Source organism: Phaethon aethereus, assembly GCF_964289735.1.
Source record: "Phaethon aethereus genome assembly, chromosome: 1".
NCBI lineage: Eukaryota > Metazoa > Chordata > Aves > Phaethontiformes > Phaethontidae > Phaethon > Phaethon aethereus.
Genome location: NC_138575.1, coordinates 66,259,858 through 66,278,517, shown reverse-complemented (window position 1 = coordinate 66,278,517; position 18,660 = coordinate 66,259,858). Strand labels below are relative to the sequence as shown.

General features: G+C 37.9%; 1 protein-coding gene across 1 annotated transcript in view; it reads right to left on the bottom strand.

Annotated features, from left to right (window-relative positions):
- MTPN (myotrophin) overlaps positions 1 to 18,660 on the bottom strand; it is a gene marked incomplete at its 5' end in the record, with an annotated part of 36,757 nt that overhangs the window by 7,756 nt on the left and 10,341 nt on the right. Inside the window, 2 exons of the mRNA XM_082008116.1 lie at positions 1,616 to 1,699; positions 2,860 to 2,973. Of these exons, the coding sequence (XP_081864242.1) occupies positions 1,616 to 1,699; positions 2,860 to 2,973 (198 nt within the window). The remainder of the gene's footprint in view (positions 1 to 1,615; positions 1,700 to 2,859; positions 2,974 to 18,660) is intronic.

Genomic DNA, 18,660 nt, shown 5'->3' with positions numbered 1-18,660 from the left:
GTAATTTTTAGAACTTTCAATAAGGGTTGAACTACTTGACCTCCCAGGTGTCTGCTATCAAAGAACATATGAAATCAGACTGTTTCACAAACAAAGCGTGACAACAAGTGTTCAAACAAGAGTCATAAGATAACTATATTAAGAGAAAGAACAACCTCTTAATCTTAATCAACCTCTTAGATCTGCCTCAGCTGATGAACAAAAGTTCCAGTTCATAAATATTTCATCAGCTAGCCCATGTGAGTGGAAGCAAGCAGATATGGTACAACATTTAGCTCTTCATGGAGAAATCGGAAAATAATACAAGCTTTCCCAAACTATCCAGTTGCAGTAACATTTTTCTAACTTTATCTCCTAATCCAAGTTCACTTTCCTATAGTATTCTGCATAGTTTTGTAAGATTGCCTCATCTTTATGACTGTTGAACTTAACCAATGCCATTCAAATTGTACCAAGTATAGAAACCAATACATTCTCACAAGCTGTGTGAAAAATAGCTGGTTCAGGAAGGACATTAATGCCCTCACTGGCAGAGACTACAATGAATGCACAACCCTTCTAGTTGACAGACAATTCATGTGTAAACTCAAGTTTTGAGGCACCTTATTAATTATTCTAAACTTATTTAGAATGTAAAACACTTCAAAACAGAAGTGGAAAGAAATACTACGCGGCATATAGCATACTTTTTTTTGTAACTTGTATATAATTATCCTTAAATGAAGGATCAGTCCTCACAACAAATTTAAGCAGGTTGGATGCACCATTTGAACCCTAAATTAACAGTGACAGCATTTCTTCACAGGAAGGGATAACTAACATTAAACAGCATCAAAGTGAAGAAAAGTGAAATTCATGCAGTGTTAAGGCAGTTAAGGAAAACTTTACCTTGGAAGTGTTATACGAAAACATTACACAGCATGAAATCCTGCAGCCAAATTATTCAAGTGGGTTCATATGCTGAAAATGCACTGTTAACCTCCACTTTTCAAAGTGAGGTGTAACAAGAAGGAGCACATATGAATGGAGACAAAACAGTGCTTGAATTAACTACTGCTTTGTAAAATGGATCACCTTTGTAATATGAATCAAAGGGAAAACAGAAACAGATTAAGCTTATTCTCCCCAAAACAAAATTTACAAGCTCTGTAACAGAGAAACCTTGTCTTCCTACTTCTACTTCCCCTCACTCTGCCAATCCAGATGGGTTTTCAGTCATCTGGCAAAAGCAGAGGGAAACCACACCTCTGAGCAACTTCACAGTGGAGATTCCATCACATGAAACACTTAAGCAGCTGCCAAAGCAAAATCCTGCTCCTCCCTGACTGCCCAAGGAATTATTTTTTTTTTCCCCCTTGCCTGATTTGCTGTTAATTGCTCTCTAGCTGAAACCTACAGCACTCTTAGTGGTCACTATTACTTTTGCTAAACTGCAAAAGTCCTAGAACTTTCTTCAACTATTTTCTCCATAATCAGAATACATTCTCTGGGTTAGCAATATAAGCAGCATTTGTTTCATGTTCTGAACTTACCTGGAGCATCATAATCTTAGTGAAAAAAATCATAGTAATATACTTTGCTAATAGATAACGTGTTCTAAACATTTGTATCTCACCTTTGAGAGAAGCAATTTCACACAGGAAACATGGCCCTCATAGACTGCTGATAGGAGTGGTGTGATATTATGTTTGTCTGGAGCCTGTAAATTGAGACACAGTTATTTGAAGCACAATCTCACACAGAATTAAAAAGTTTCACTTTTTAATTTTGTGTTGTCAACAGTAGACTGAAGGTAAGGATTTAAGAGTATTTTCCAGAAATGCATTCCCTCAGAATTTTTTACTCTCCTTTTTAAAAAGAAAAATCATTGTTTAAAAAACAGTCAGGTAACAGGAAGATATTTCTTCCATAAGACTTTTAGGTATCCCAAAGTTTGTCTATTTTTTTTAGGCCAATGATAGAAATTTGGGGGTTTCAGCTGACAAATTTTGTCCAATTTGAAACCACTACTCCTAATTCTCTCATTTCTCAGCCAGCCTGACTTCAGAAACAAGTTTTGGCTGAAACATTGTCTGGGCTGTCTTTTCTCTAAACTATAGCCCTGGAAAGAATAAGAAATGGAGCAACTGAAATGTTCTCATTTTTTTCCCCTCCATTTTTTCTTCCTCTCCAGTTAGGAGAATTCCTGAGGAAGAGATAATCTTTCTAGATACCAAGGTAAAAATCCAAGCCATTTTGTTAAGGACTAAAGCTAAGATGTCTTACACATTAATTTTCAGACAAGTATTCTACAGCACAGCATTTGGGGTCTATGGTCTCTCACTTCATGGAGAACTACACTATTTTGAAGTGTCAATCAATACAGCCCAGCCGAGTCTTTTCAAAACAAAAAGCCATGCATGTCAAGCTACAGCAAAATAAGGAAGTTTGTACAAGTAAGAATGCCTCCAAAAAAAGAAGAGAGAATACCAATTTAAACAGAATTGATCCTACCCTGGCCAAGCATGCATTGCACTTCCTTCTGAAGTCCCTTCAAACAAATGTAATATGTATTTCATGCAAACTTTATTTAGATGTTTTTACTGGGTTTATTTTTCTAATCATGGTCAAATTAAATTTGCACTTTTTATAGCTACAAACAACTTTTCCTAGTGTGTCCAAAAAGACTAAAAACATTTAATAAACTTAATTTTAACCTTCTAACCTCTAGGAGACCACCTCTCAAATACTTCTAAATGTATCAAATTGTTTAGTTTGATCTAAGTTTTTCAGTAAACATTTAGGCATTTACACCAATCCCTCATGTATGCGTGTAAGAACCTATCACCCCAACATCTGTTTGCAAATTGATATACATACATTAATATCAGCTCCTTTCAATAGCAGAAATTCCAGAATCTCAAGCTGTCCACAGTCTGCTGCATAGTGAAGAGGCTTCCTTCCACCTTCAAGTGTCCGATTGACATCTTCACCCTTCAATATAAACATAATTTAATAGGCAAAATTTTAGAGCTAACACACCAAGAAAAGTTTCGAAGAAAATTTCAATATATGCTGAAGAATGTTCCATCCAAATATTTAAGTCATTGCCCAAGAAAAATGAAAATTAAGTTTCTTGATTTCCTTTCCTTCATCTATGCATTTAAGATTGTAAGACAACCTTGATCCCTTCTTCCACACTGCACCTCAAGTGTAGTGAGTACTCAAGTGCACTAGGTAACTCATATGATTAAAAAAAAATTGAAAAAATCTTGTAAAAAAATGCTCACATAGGCTCATTTTGCTTCTCCTTCCCTCCAACTGGGATCCTAGTTATCTGGCTAAGTTACTTTATCTGCTTCTACACATATTGAAGTTTTGCACACTGAGAAATCAGATGCATAGAAATAAATCAGCATCATAACTACTAGCAAGTGAGTACAGACCATACATAATTTAAAACCTAATTACGAAACTGTCCATTCTGTTTTACAAATAGCACCTGCCAGTTCTACATGACACAAAAAAGTCTGAAGACAGTCAACCAAATCAGGACATAGGAAGTTCTAATGCCACTTGTACTAGTGGATTGAGACAGCTCTGAAGGCATAAACAAAATTTAGTTCAGTGAGTGCCTAATCAGCTTTGTTTCTTCACCTTGGGTTGTGCAACTAAGGATAAACTGATTTGCTGCACTTCAGTAATGACAAGAAGTTACTGGAAACCAAATACTGACAAGCTATGTGGTAAGTGACTTCTTGTTAGTATGTGCAAGTAATTGAAGTATTTTAGGGAGTGGAGAAATTTAGCATCATACCTCAAGCCCTGCATCTTCACAGAAAAACAATCAAAAGAATTTCAGCTGCAGCACCAATTCATACTCCTTGACAGAGCCCCTGCAGTTCCCTCACTCCTGCCCCAAATCTCTGGAAAGTTCACAGAATTGACATAGATCCTTCAGATTTTATCTCCTTTCTAAGAGTGGAAGAGAAGATTGTCAGAAGGAAATCATATTCTGCGATTTGACATTTTTGACGTTCTGTATTATCAGAATTTTATACTACCAGCCAAATAATAAGATGACCTCAGAATTCTCCTCTCCTGTCAATAGGACGTTCAATTCTTCTCATAATATACCCTGATAAAAGTCAAAGCAACACAACAGTGTTTAATTCAGGTGTTTAACTAAAACACTGCATGATCTGTGGTCTCCGAGGTCAGGACCTGGTTCTCACACTATGGAAGGTTCTGGCTTCAAAGTAGCATGAAGTAGCAACAAGTAGCACAATGAAAAATTGTGCTACAGCACAAAACAGCAAAATCATCAACTGCTGTTACTGACCCTGAAATACAGCTATGGCTTCAGAAGCATGTTGGACATCAGGAAAAAAATGGTTTTATTTTTATCTATGATTTTCAGAACAGCAAATTGTACTTCTAAACAAAGTCCACCACAGCTTTAGCTATGTGGACTATTAACACTGTACAACAGTTTATAACATAAAATTCCAATGTGACTAACTGAAGGTCTAACTCTTTGTTTACCAGTAAAGTTGTTGCAGATAGTCTTGTGATATAACTTCTCTCTTGCTGAATTTCAGTGCAAAATGTTGGTGGGGATATTGTTAACAACTGTGTTGCAATTAAAAAAATAAAATAATCTAGATCACAGTACACTAACAACACACAAATAGCCACATTGGTCTGAAAAGCATATAAGCAAGCAGCAGATACTTAGCTTACCTAGAAAGTCAAGCTCTACCCATATTCTTAATTGCACCTTGCCACTTCCCATCAATTTTAAAACAGGTGGCATTTAAATAACACATTTGCAGATACATTAAGGATTGGGATACGTGAGTTTAGGAAGCCAAGCATGTAAAAGCCATGCAATCACTACCCCAAAACAGACTCTAAAAACACCTGTAAAGTCTGATGCATGCTATGATGTGGCAAGTAAGGGTGTAGGGGAGAAGGGACAAGCAAGCTAACTCCTGGGACAGCACACAGTAAAGCTACAAAGTTTACATTCAGAAAGAAATTTAGAATCATCATGTGTTAAGATTAGGACAGTCCAGCAAAGCTCTCCCTTCCTTAAGCTTATAAATATTATTTGGCTCACTGGCTTACACTATAGGATTTTTTTTTTTCCCCCTTTTAAAGAATATACCACAGATCCCTCTGTTCTCTCCTAAGCTGGTTGTAGAATAAATTCCTGCCAGACAATGAACTTTTGGAAGGAAAACACACCTCCCAAACACCAAGTTTTCTAAGTTTCCCTTAAAGATGATGAAAGCATGTTTATAGGGGAGTACCTAGCAAGAAGTCTACAAAGAAAGATGTCCCAAACACAGATTATGTGGATTTGAATATTAGCACTGAGAAAATGTATCAGCGAAGTCAAGCATCAGAATGTTTTAGTCTGAATTAGCAGAACCAAGATAACATAGAAGTTACAAAAAATTTAAAAAGCAAGTACTCCTAGATTCTGCAATAAACAAAGTCAAATATCCAGTTGTTTCATAGGCAAGAAAAGCCATTGTAAAACAGACCACTGAATGTTATAGAACTTCATTTGGCCCTTCCTACTGCCAGTCCAAGACATACAGAAGTAGGAGGGGAAGACAAATCAATCCATTCCATATACAGAGATCAAAGCTTGGCACAAGCACCTGCTTTAAATGCAGTCTCTGACACATGTACATCAGAAAAGTTGCAGGAATCTTCAGAGATAATTTCCCTCTGGTGTTTAGATCTCCTATTTATATTGCCTGGGGCATCTCCCCATAGGAAGAGCAGTGGTCTCCACAGTGGGGTGCAAAAACTGGAGAGGTGTGCAAGACAATCCACTGGAGTGTGAGAGGAAAATATTTTTTGCACTGTTAATAAAGTGTAAAAATAGTGCTGATTTCATCTTTATCTCATCTTTAATTTCCATTTTGGGGTATGTTTTATAATGTACATAATACAGTAGTATGTGTATATAATTTACAAATAAATATACAGATATTGGTGGTGCATGATCAATTTTTTCTTTTTACTGATAGCGGTGCATGATCAAAAAGGTTTGGAGACCACTGGTCTAGAACTCTATCAGTACCCACGGAAACAATAAACAAATTCTTTTGTCAGAGGGAGTTTCATGCTGGAAGACTAAACAGTTTCAGTGGAAATTTTATAGGTCAATTTAAAAACCCTTAAACCTTACCCCCCCCCCCAATTATTCAGATTAAAGACCAATTGTTCTAAAACTCACAAGAATATCCTTATAGTTCTGCTTTTGCAAAGAGAAAGTGCCTTTAGACATGAAAATATCAACCTTATATCTTTAATTGAAATTCTATTAAAAGTTTCAATCTTTTTCTACAGCAGCTGCCATTTATGTGCTTAAATAAGTCTCCAAGATACAAGTTTCATATAAAATCACCTATAAAATCGGAAACTCAGAAAACTGCTTGAACCCTTATGATCCAAAGTGGTAGTACATCGGTGCCAAAGACAGTAGTTACCAGAGCTGCAACAATAAACCTTTTACTTGGCTAGACAGTAATGTGAAACACACCTAACATCCTAGATAAGGTTGTCAAAGATTATCTAAATAAGCTGCAGTTCTCTTTTAAGCTTAGGATGTACAATCCTGTGGGTGTTGACTTTTGTCTTCACTGGATGAGCACTCCAAGTTGGATTCTCTTGCTCTTCCACTTGAAGTATTCTGTTCAGCTAAGCCAGGGAGAGATGTTGACTTACATGGGCAGTTGGGTTTTCAATTTTGACAGGCTGGCCAGCCATGACAAACGACATTTTGTATAGGAAATGCATCTTCTCTATATGGTGACATCTAAAAAGTGATTGACTATGCACTAGAGAATTCAAGGATTCACATTAGCAAAGAAATTATATACTGTAGCTACAGCAACAAGCTCCAAATGCCCATTTACATCTTCATATGATAAACTAAGCATAAAGTCAAGATTCGAGCCCCCTCCCATAAATAAGGCAGCTCTGGTGAAGGTGTGGCTAATTATGTCAATAATAAGATGTTGAATGAGACGAAGCAGTCTCTCAAACCCTGTAATAGGCTGAGACAGGAAAAAGCACAGAAGTAAAGATTTAAAGAAAAGAGTTATCTCTATGTAAAAGTTTTCTGAAATTACTGTAGTTTTGAATAATATTGGCCAAAGACATCATACTGCATGTTATGTGCCTGGCTATCAGCAATCTTATGAGGTGACGATTCTCAATACTGACCTCTGAGACAGTAAAGTAACCAATAATTTGGTAGGCTGAAACTAAGACTGTACTGAATAGCTGCTAAAGATTTTCTTTAAAAAAGATCATACTCTGCATAGGCATATGGTCAGAATCCACATGAACTGCCAAAGAGCAGTCTGATTTTTCCCTTATGCCTGCAGGATCAAAATCTTATGCATATTAGACAAAAAGCAACAGAACAACTCTCCCAGGAAGTTTTATGGGACTTTTCACATCTTGTAGAGTCTAACAGAGCAGCAACAAGGTCAATAGTTATGAGGATACTTTGAAGGAGATGTAATTAAGCCAGAATCAAAGAATCATATCAGCTTCAAAATAAAACATACCTTCAGTCAAAGGCTACACCTCTTCTGAAAGAAGATTTATTTTCACTTTCTAGAGTGAACCTACAGATTTACTAACAATTGTGCAAATGTTTGTGCAAAGCCTCAGAAAAGAATTTGCCCTTGCAAAAGGAAAGACATGATCACCTCTTTAATGACCTTCCAGGATACATTGAGTTTACTTAGACATTAAAGGCTAAATCTGGCATAAGCCACATCACTAATGTTTTTCTTTGCAGATCAAAGACTTAGGGCACCAGCTATGCAATAGCATTAAAAACCAGTTCAACACACAAAACATCAGAAAAAGCAGTTAGCCAGTATCTGCTTTAATCCCCTCTATTAAAATCTGATTACAGCTGAAGAAAAGCCTCTCTCTGAATCTCCAATTACTAAACAAGACAGCATGAAAGAAGACTTTTATAACACATTGATCTTATGTCCTACTTAGAAAAGTCACATACATGGATAACAGCAGAATATTCAATAAGAAGGACTTCAAGTATCAGCTTCAGTTGAAAGCTGGCTATCAACTTTTCAGTGAACGACAGGGAAATAAAAACTTGAAGCTCAGTTCTAAATACTTTCAAAAATTTTCGCTGCTTTTTAAATAACTAAATAGTAGGGCTCATTATAGCATTCTCTGAATGCAAATATCACCTACTTTCTGTAATGGAGCAATTCAATCTATAAAAAGATCTATTCCAACTAATTTCTTAACTGAGTACTGTCAAAATTAGTTACTCTTGAACTTCATTCTTCCACTACTCTCTATCTCACACATTTTCCCTGCTCTACCTTTTCTTGTCACAAGAAAACACACAAAACCCCTGGTTGTATCTCATGTCCTTTTCCAGTTTAACTCCAGTCAAGCTTTGGCTTTTGAAGGTCCATCTCTGCACACCCTGGGAAAGCGCCTACATTCTTCTTGGGTACCCACCCCCAGTTCCTTCCACTTTTCATGCTCCCTCTCTTCATATCCAAGCTCAGACAGGAGTTCCCTAACAGCCAAGCCGCCCTCCTGTCACACCTGCTGGATGCCCCAGAGTAAACTGGAAGTACCTGCACCTTAACAGCTGCCTTGAATAAGTTCTGCCAAGTTTAATTCCTTATTCTTTTGCAGCCCTAGTTAAAAGAATGAATCGGGTTTCACTGACTTTGTCCCTAATGCACATTGTGACATCAGTTCATTGAAAATGTCAAATGAACAAATTTAGTCATAAATTACAAATTCTAAAGCTCATTATTTCCCAGGCAGATTACTTAACCACACCAAACTGACACTGTCCTTGAACAGCTCCTGCCTTTTCTGTAGGCTTTATTACACAGACTGTATTCCATGCCTCCCTTGGTCTAGCTTTACCTGCTAACTCCCTCTTTTCCCAGTTCCTGCCAGCTTCAGAAGCATCAACACTTAAAGCCAAATGAGTTAAACTAAACTCCTAGTGACACTCTAGCAACCCTACAGTATAATCCATGTGCTTCAATCACTGGCTTACTTTGCAATGGCACACCAACTGAAACCAAATCTGAGCCAGCTATTCACTTGTGTGGAAGCCTGGCTGTCAGAACGAGGACATGATTATATCAACTTGAACAACCCTGGCTTTGTTACTAAAACCGACGACTGAACAAGAACCTTGAGCAAGTGAACTGTCTTTGATACATGAACAATAAGGAGCTTCATACTGTGATAAACAACTTAGAAGAAACTAGAAACTGGAAGATCAGGGAATGGGTGGTCTATGGGACGACATGTAAAATGACAGTTACCAATCAACAATTAGATTTGAGCGCATGATCAGCTGCTTGTGGCAAATGGGGAACAATGTCCGGCGCGTGGACAGTGTGTTAACCTATAAAAGCTGTGCATTTTGCTATAATAAAGGAGAATGACCATACCCACATTGGGACTCATCATTACTCCGGCAGCATCTGGTAGCAGAGGATGGGAAGGGTGCAAAGAGATAGTGAAAAAACAGCCTTTCAAGTCCACTATCAATATATGCCACCCTTCAGGTAACATGTTTGGTGATGGCATTCCTGGCTGCAATGCACCCATAATCTGCTCCCCCCTGGCGTATTTCTGGTTTGTGGGGATAGAGCTTGGCCCGGTATTCCTCATAATCCGATGGGAGGACCTTGTTATATTGGTCGGTTAACCATGTTTACGTCTACAATGCGACAGGTAATGGATGCTATTAAAAACCGAACGAAAATTAGAAGAAAACGTCAAGTCACTGAATTAGATGCTTCATGTAATGACCAGGTAGAACTTCCTTCAGTGGCTACGGCCGTCGCAACTTCTTTTCTTTTTCCTGGCGGCAATGCGCCCATAGGTAACACACTTGGGCACTGTAGTTTGCCAGTAGTGTTGCTCTAGAACATTACTGCCATGCTGTTAATGTCACAGCTCACTCATCAGTTTAGCACCGATTTTCTCCTGTGTAGCAGTTACAGCATCACTACTCCTAGCCACAGTTTGATCCTTCCAACCCCTGCATCGGAATTAGTGGCTGAACTATGAGTCCAAAGAGGGAACTAATCAGTCTGAGAATTAACTTGATCATTCTCTTCTTTCCAGCTGAGTCTGTTGCTTCATCTGATTCACCACTTGGCACCTGAACACACCAGAAATATGTAGCTGTGATTTACACTGCAGTTCTACCACAGGAAGAGAAACTGAAAATTGTGACATCATTAAATCCTATTGCATAGGTTAACTGTATTGGTAGACCAGTATCTGTAATACTGGTGGCATTAAAATGCCATTTCATATTTAGAAACAACTCCATATCCCCATCTGTACATATCCTGTCATATAGAAATAACTTCATCTCCCCATTTCATGCACTCTTTTCATGCTGGTTTTAATGAAGGAGATCAGATTACATGCAGATAGATGTCCTTAGAGCACAGGGAAGCATCCTACAGGAGCTGCACTACTGGACAATTCTCGTCTCCATTATTCTGGGAAAAATATGAGTCCATTGTACAGTCTCTTGCAACACTTCTATCTCTTTGCATACAAAGGATGTCCATTCTTATTGAGTATTAGATAACTGACATTTTAAATATAGCAATAACTTTATTGTTGTTGTCTGAATGGGAAAGAGGAAGACTGAAAAATTCTCTTTCTATAAAGAAAAGTTTAAGTCCTATGGATGAGATGTTTGGAATATCTTATGCATATTGAGAATACTACTTCCAAACATTTCATATTTTACTCTTCCCCACAGGACTTTGTTCACACTGATTGTATTTGTTTTTAAAAATTCAAAGGGATTAAGTGAGATAGTTCATGGGAAGGATTTCCAATGAATGTTATTGTACAGATCTGAACCAAAAGATGTGAAGAATTCAACTCATGGAAAGCAGGAGCCTCTCAGGTTTCAAGCATTTATATTCTTCAGGTGTAGGATCAATAGGCAAATATGCATGGATGAAAGAAAAGTAAAATTTAGGTATTGTACCATTTTGTTTCTTTGTCACATCACAGTGCATGGCCTTTATATCAGAAGGATCACATGTGTAATATTCCTTTATGTAACACTAGCAACATTCTTCATTTTAAAGCTCACGGTGTAACAAAAAAAATTCCTACTGGGCTTTTATGCCAGAAGAAACATTTGGAAACAGGTGAAATTCAGTGTAGCATCTGCTTTCTATGTTCACCTTCATAAGAAGTCTTTTAAAAAAAAAATTCCTAGTAGATAGCTAGGCAAGCTTTGATACACCAATAACAATGACAGAGGCGTAACTGAAATGTAAAATCTTTCTTACATTGTGATATTCTGAATCCAGAGATCCTCCCCCACAAAAATGCCATAACCAGGTGTCCTGATATAATTTTAACTTTGTAAAATGAAATTGGCAGAAGTAAACTGTAATTTATGCTGTTGGATACAATCTGAAGACATTTTGCCATAATAGAGACTATATTGGTATCCACTGAATGAAATCTTTCCTTCCAGTCTAACTCATTTTTAGCTTTTACACCCAACTGCCTGAAAGAGTGTGCTGTATGCTTTTAAGTGGAACATAGATAACCTGACCTTTGAAATCACTTCAGAGCAACATATTCCTTAGTTTTGTAAAGGGAGAGCAAGCCTGGACAAACCACACCTTGAAAAATATTAGCCATATACTCAAACAGGGTTTAGCAGACAATCTTGCACTTCCACAATGGGGATGTGGGGGCCCTGGAGGAACTAATGTGTATTAATCTTCCCCTAATACTCTCCTTCATTTTCTCAAAGTCTGAGTCAGCTCATAACTTTTTCCAGATTCATCCATCTCTGGAAAGACTTTAGAAAAATAAACCAACAAAAAACAACAAAACAAACAACATACAAGTATTCTGAAGATAAAAATAAATTTAGCTATCTTTGTCATTCTACTTGTATTCTCAGAATGGTTGTATTTTAAGTATTTAAGCCAAAGTTCACTGCTTAACCTGTGTTTGTTTCAGTTGTATGTTCATAGACTGTTCAACTGTTTACTGTTGTCACATGTCAGCTCTGGGGCTCATCTAATCCAAAAGTTACCTCACTAGCACTGCAGATCTAAACACCTTGATTGAGAACCCTTAAAAACAATACAGCAGAAACAACTACCCCTCCCCCCATAACCTACATACTTTTATTCATCAAGGTCAGTCTTTCTACAACTTCTAAAATAATTGTAAGCTTAAGAATATTGTAAGTCAAACAAAAACTTCTGCCCTTATTCTACTTGCTGTAAAAGTAAAAACATACAATGAGGTTTTTACATAACTAATCTGTGGGTCATAAACACTGGCTGTAATAAGGGAAAACTCAAATACCACACTTCCTGAGATCTGACTAATAATCTAAAAATATAAGGACAGTTTAATACAACAAGCTTGTAAGTCTACTGACTCACAAAATCACAGACTACTTAAATCTGAAAGGGAACTCTGTTATCTAGTCCAACATTTGCTTCAATTAGGTCCAATCAGACCAGGCTACTCAGGACATTACCCAGCTGAGTTCCATACACCTCTGTGGACAGAGGATTCCACAGGCTCTCTAGGCACAACCCCTTCTCAGGGCTTGATCATCCTCACAGTGCAATATTTTTCTCTTACATCTAACTGGAATTTCTCACGTTCCAACTTGAACTATTGCCTCTTACACTTTCACTGTGCACCTCTAAGCAAACTTCTCCATAACCTGCCCTTGGTAAAGAAAGACAATAAAATCTTCCCTTTATCTTCTTCAGAAAGAAAAAAAAAGCCAAAAACACAAAACTACCACAATTCTAACAGCATCTCCTCATACGTACTCAGCAATCCTGACGGCCCCCAAACTCTTGACGCTGAACATGTTCCAATACGTCAATGCCTTTCTCGTACTAGGAAGCCCAGAACTGGCCACAGTACTTGTACTGCAACCTCAGAAGTAGTAAGAAGGGAAAAATTTCTTTCAACCTGCTGGCTGTTTTCTTGCTAATACAGCCCAGTATGCTGCTGGCCTTCAGTAATGCAAGGGCACACCGCAGACTCATCTGCCGCTTGATGTCCACCAGGACCCTAAAGTCCTTTTCTAAAAAGCTCCTACCTAGCCAATTAGTCCTCAGCTTGCAGAGGTACACAGGTTTACTTTTTCTAACTTAGAGTCCTGACCAGTAAAGACATCCCATTGTCTAGGTCACCAATAAAAGTGTTAAGCAGTGCTACTAATACTAACCCGATAGATGCCACTGGTAACCAGGTACCACCTAGAAGTGATGTTGCCGATCACAACCCTTTGCGTCCAACAGTCCAAGCAATTTTCCACCATCCTTACAGTCCACTTAGTCCATATACCACAAACTTCAACTTGATATCTCATTGTAACCCTACAGCAAAGGTCTTGTCAAATGGGTTCTAGAAGGAGAAGGATTTGCTCCATAGTCTTCCCAGAGACTGAGGCTAAGCTGACATACCTACAGTTCCTCAGATCTTCCTTCTCACCATTCTTGAATGTGTGATGTTTGCTTTCTCAGATTCATCAGGAACATTCCCCCAGTCACTATGGCCTTTCAAAGATGACAGAACAGCCCCACAAAGACATCAGATAGGTCTGTCAGCACCCTCAGATGCATCCCACTTGATCCCATGGACTGATGTATGTTCAGCCTGCTTAAGGAATTCCCTAAGTCCATCTTCCTCTACTGTGGATAGTGACTCATTACCAAAGACTCTCAACAGGTGGAGGGACCTGGAAGGCCTTACCAATAAGAACAGAGGCAAAAGAGCTTTAAAGGTACTTTATCACTAGGTCCTCTGCTCCATAAAGTAGTAGGTCCAGATCTTCCTTTGCCTTCCTTTCATTATCAATGCACTAGCCCCTTCTACTGCCTTGAGATTGCTTGCTAGTTTCAACTTCAGTTGAACTTCAGCTGTCATACCTCCACCTCTGCACATTTGTACAATGCTTCTACATTCCTTCCAGTGGACCATTTTGCTTTCATCTTCCACGTAACTCTGTGTTGGTTACAGATTCCTCAAAATACATGACCAGGAACGCAAGTTGAATATACAAGCAATAGCCTTGAAAAGCACTCTCTCAACTGAGCATTTCTCATGCTGTCATTACTGAGGCACAGAATGCAAAGAAAGGCCCCTGAAGCATCTTAACCTTCTTTACGTCAGACAGGCTGCGGTATCATCTCATTTTCAAATAATACCATCTCACATCATATCTCGTATAATGTCATATTCAAATAACATCAAAAAAGGCCATCTGATCTTCCATCATAGAAACAGATTTTTATAGCTCACCTCCTGAATTATTCTTCCACCAACCAGTTGCTTAAGCACAGAACTGGAGGCTCAAATATCCTTGTTTTCAATTAATTTTCTTGAAAGACTTGGGAAGAACTAAAGTTGAATGCTATGAGTTCAAACACAAAAAAGGTCTCATTTTTCACTTTGGACAGCACAAAAAGCTAAGCTGAGGTTTAGCACTGAAAATTCAAGTGCTGCTACCTCAGTTTTCTTACTATTGAAACGTGCCTCGGGCTTATGTGCCGAGAGACCAGATTCTTCCATATGACCTGATGGAGAGTCATCATCTTCCTCAGTCTGCCTCTGGAGTGGTTCCATATGTATTCCATTTTGTAACACTAGTTCTCACCTTATGACTGCCAAAGAGCTGATTCATGTACTGACAAGCTTAACCCAAAGTTGGATTTGTAGATGTATTTTGTTCCAATATATGTATTTCTGTAAAATATGCTGATGAAATCTGACAGCATTATAGAATACCAGCTCTTAACAACAGAGCTCACTATATTAAAATATTTATCTGGTCTGCACCTTAAGGCTTCAGTTCAATGATCCTAAAATATTCTGGTCTTTTGAAGTGGTGTTTTAGTTCAACTGAGTTTTTCCCCCCATTTAGGATAGTCTCAGGGTCTAAAAAGCAGCATTGACTTTGAAGTAGTTTTCATTCATGCCAAGATATAAACTGATTTAGCCAGCCAAAATCCACACTAACACTCTCACAGGTCCTTGGAAATTACTGATTACCCTTAAAATGAATTAAGTTAATTCAGGCCTCATGGCTTTTCCCAAAAAACTTGTTTCTAGTTTTCAAGTGTTAAAATCAACACTACTCAAAACACCTTCAAGTAACAGCGACAATAAACTAATTTCTTCTTCCAAGCTGGCTATACAATTTTCTCTAGAAATTTTGTCATGGTAACCAAAATGGAGCATTAGCCTGAAGCAGTTTCTGCTGGGTAGAGCAGATAGGTTAAATATCTGCATCCATAAAACTGACTCAGTTTTAAATTGCTACAGTTGACATACCCTCACATCAGCAGTCTTAATAAAAATCTGAAGATAACTGAACCACTAGTCTAGTACTTTAGACAAGGAAAGCATTTGTGTAAGCTTCTGAGTATCTCATCACAACCCTAGACTAACACATCATTTTCCAACTAATAAAAATGGACAGGAATGTGAAACAAGAACAATTGAAATGACCAGCTCATAACACAAGCCAGTACAGCGTATTATTTAAGCTTTTGTACATTTTTTTTTCCTGTAAGAGGAAAAAACTCTTGACATATGACACTTCAGAGATTGCAGAACTAATAATTAGGCACAGCAGATGAAAAAGATAAATTCCACATTTCCACGCAACCTGATGCATTAAAAAAACTACTCAGTACAGGAGGCCTAAGGAGAAGCAACAGTTTTCTATATATGCTGCTCAGCAAGACTGAGTCTGAAGTTTTCTCGCCTCTGTCTTCTGATTCACAAGAAAAATAACCCTGTTGCCCCTGGTCAATATACAACCCAAGAGCAAGAGTGGAACACAGTGAAGTAACTAATAACTCAAAGGTTGGGTTAAGTCCAAAGAGCAGAAAGGGAAGGAAAAAGATTAAGTGTTGTAACTTGTGAATTGTTTATGATTTTGAAGCGTATTTCTTCAGTTAAAAACCAGCAGTAAGTTCCTGCCAAAGATGAGAAATCAACTCATTTTAACTACAAGTAGGCACTTTCCCATGGCAACTGCAAAAATTTTGTGCAGGATCCAAGTTTTAATTTAAAATCTCTATATTTTCAAAAATTACTTACAGTCCACTAAATAAATTAATACAACCTTGTTGCATTCAGCCTGCCACAGAGAGACTACTGCTGTTGTTGCTCAGTGGTTCAGCAAATTCTGACCATTCCGGTACTTTTCCAACTGCAGCCTGAGTGGACTACAGTTGTCTGTGGACAACTGAACAGAAGGAAATAACCTAGATTTATTGTATGGGGTAACTACTTTCCACTTAGAGAATTTCAGAAGATCTTGAAGTTTTTTTTTTTTGTTTAACAGTTGAGAGCAACTGCATTAGCTAAGCCTTTCTACTGATTATCTTTGTGTTCACAGTAAGTGGTATTTAATAATGCCTTTTTGACACTGCTAGGTTTTTTATTCCCTGTCCTCTAAACTTCATAACCTGGAGCAACAAGAAATTTTCTCCCAGCTGTCTTCTTTCTACCCTGAATGTTTTGGGGAATATTTGGGATAAGCTGCCATTACACCTTCCTCTTATCACATCTTACTGAAACAAACAGAAATAGCAAAAACATCCACAAGAAATCATGTAGATGATGATCAAAAAAACAAATCAAGTTAACAGATGTTAAGGGAACTTCTTAAATACAGAAAGTTAAATCTCTGGAAGAGGCTGCAGACATCAACAGCAAATTTTCATTGCTGTTCTGGATCCACACCTAGTCTTTGCTATTAGTTTTGCTTGCCACACCCATCTGAGCTTCAGTATTTAAAAAGCAGAAAGAAGGCTACTCAAAGAATTTCAGTGTAACATTCCCTCTAAAAGACCCTCACCAGTTTATCAAAAAGAGGTATCTGTTCTGATGACAGTGTGAGCCTCTCCAGTTGGCTTTTTGCAGCAAGTTCTACAACCAGAGCAGACAGATGTAGATATCCATTTTAATCATACATGGACATCTACTTTGCAACTCTCTACTTTGATAGAAGCCTCAACTGCTAATAACACCACCAGTACTTGGCCTACACTAGTTAAGAAAATTATAAACCTGATGCTGGATTTTGCCTATCTTGATATGGTATTTAAAGTACTCTGAAAAGCTTTTATAAGCACCCTACACTTATTTTTGCTTAAGCTGACAAAAAGGTACTTAACAAGCATACTTTTCAGGTTTCATTTGTTAGTGGTAAACAAGTACCTAGCTTATCCACTAAAATCAAATGCAATCTGAAGTCCTATTGTGAGGAATGAGTGATTCGTGTAAAGAAAATCTAGTGAATATAAGCTTGAAGCAAATGTCATTTATATTGAAATAAAGGAATATATGTAGGGCATGACCATAAACAGGGGAGTGGTAGTCTTTATGTAACTTCCTGATAAGTATAGCGTGGGTAACTCCCTTGATATGTGTAGCTTATGTAGCCTCCTGATATGTGTATGTTAGTTCCTGATATACTAGTGCAAACCAGTGTTGTAGATAACCGCAGAAATGTTGAGAAAATGTATAGCCAAATAAAGTAGCATAATATAAGTAGAATAACGGAGCGCATGTGCAAACAGAGAGGTCATGTAGAGTGCACTGACGAAGAGGAGCATCTTCCCAACGACCACTGGACGACCACCTAGAAAAGATGAAGCATGCGCAGACCGGGGAAGTGGTGACGTACTTAGAGAAAGAGTCATCTTCCAAGAAAAAGGCGGAGAAAGGCAAGAAACGAAGCCTAGAAAAGTATAAAGGAAGGAATTGTAAGAAGTGAAGGTGTGCGTCTAGGTGGAGCGGAGACTCCCGGCACACCCAGCGCTGTTTGCTTGCCTCTATTCGTTTAATAAATTGTAAACTTAAATTGGAATCCTGTGTGGGACGAAATCATTTATCACACTTTGTCTCAGCCAAAATAATCCAATTCCAGAAACAACTGCTAAATAAACTGAATTACTGAGCCATCTGTGCTTCAGTTGTTCTATCAGCATTTTTAGAGGCAAACAAACCTGATACATGAGTGGTTCTGTAGAACAGTAATGAACCTACTGTTACCTAGCTACAGCTTCTAGAAACTTGTGCTACAACCCCAGGGTCAGAGATCTGTCAAATACGTGCATTATTGAAAATATTTGTTCTCCCCCCGCAAATCCTTAGTCTAAGATTTCAGTGAGAAATAGTGGACTATTTGCATTAGTAAGTGATGAAACAGGAATGAAGCAACCAGTTTTGCAGCTTCTTTTAGCTCGTATGAATTCCTATGTAAAAGTTTTGTCCAAAAGCACTTGCCTCTTCGTTAGGCAACAGCTCAGAGCAATGGCAGCAGCTAGCTCTGACAGAATAAGCTGTTGCAAAGGCATTGTTACTTCTAACAAGAGACTCTGTGTCCAGTACTGCTTTAATTGATGAACGTTAGTGCACTAAATATTCTAGATCATGAACTGAAACAGCCAATGATCAGACAAATTCTAAGTTACCTCTGCTCAGAAGAATTGTTAGAATTTGTAATTAAAGTTAAAATGCTTTAGTTACAGCACCAGGCCTTGGCTATCAGACACGATACAGAGGGCACAATTGAAAATAAAA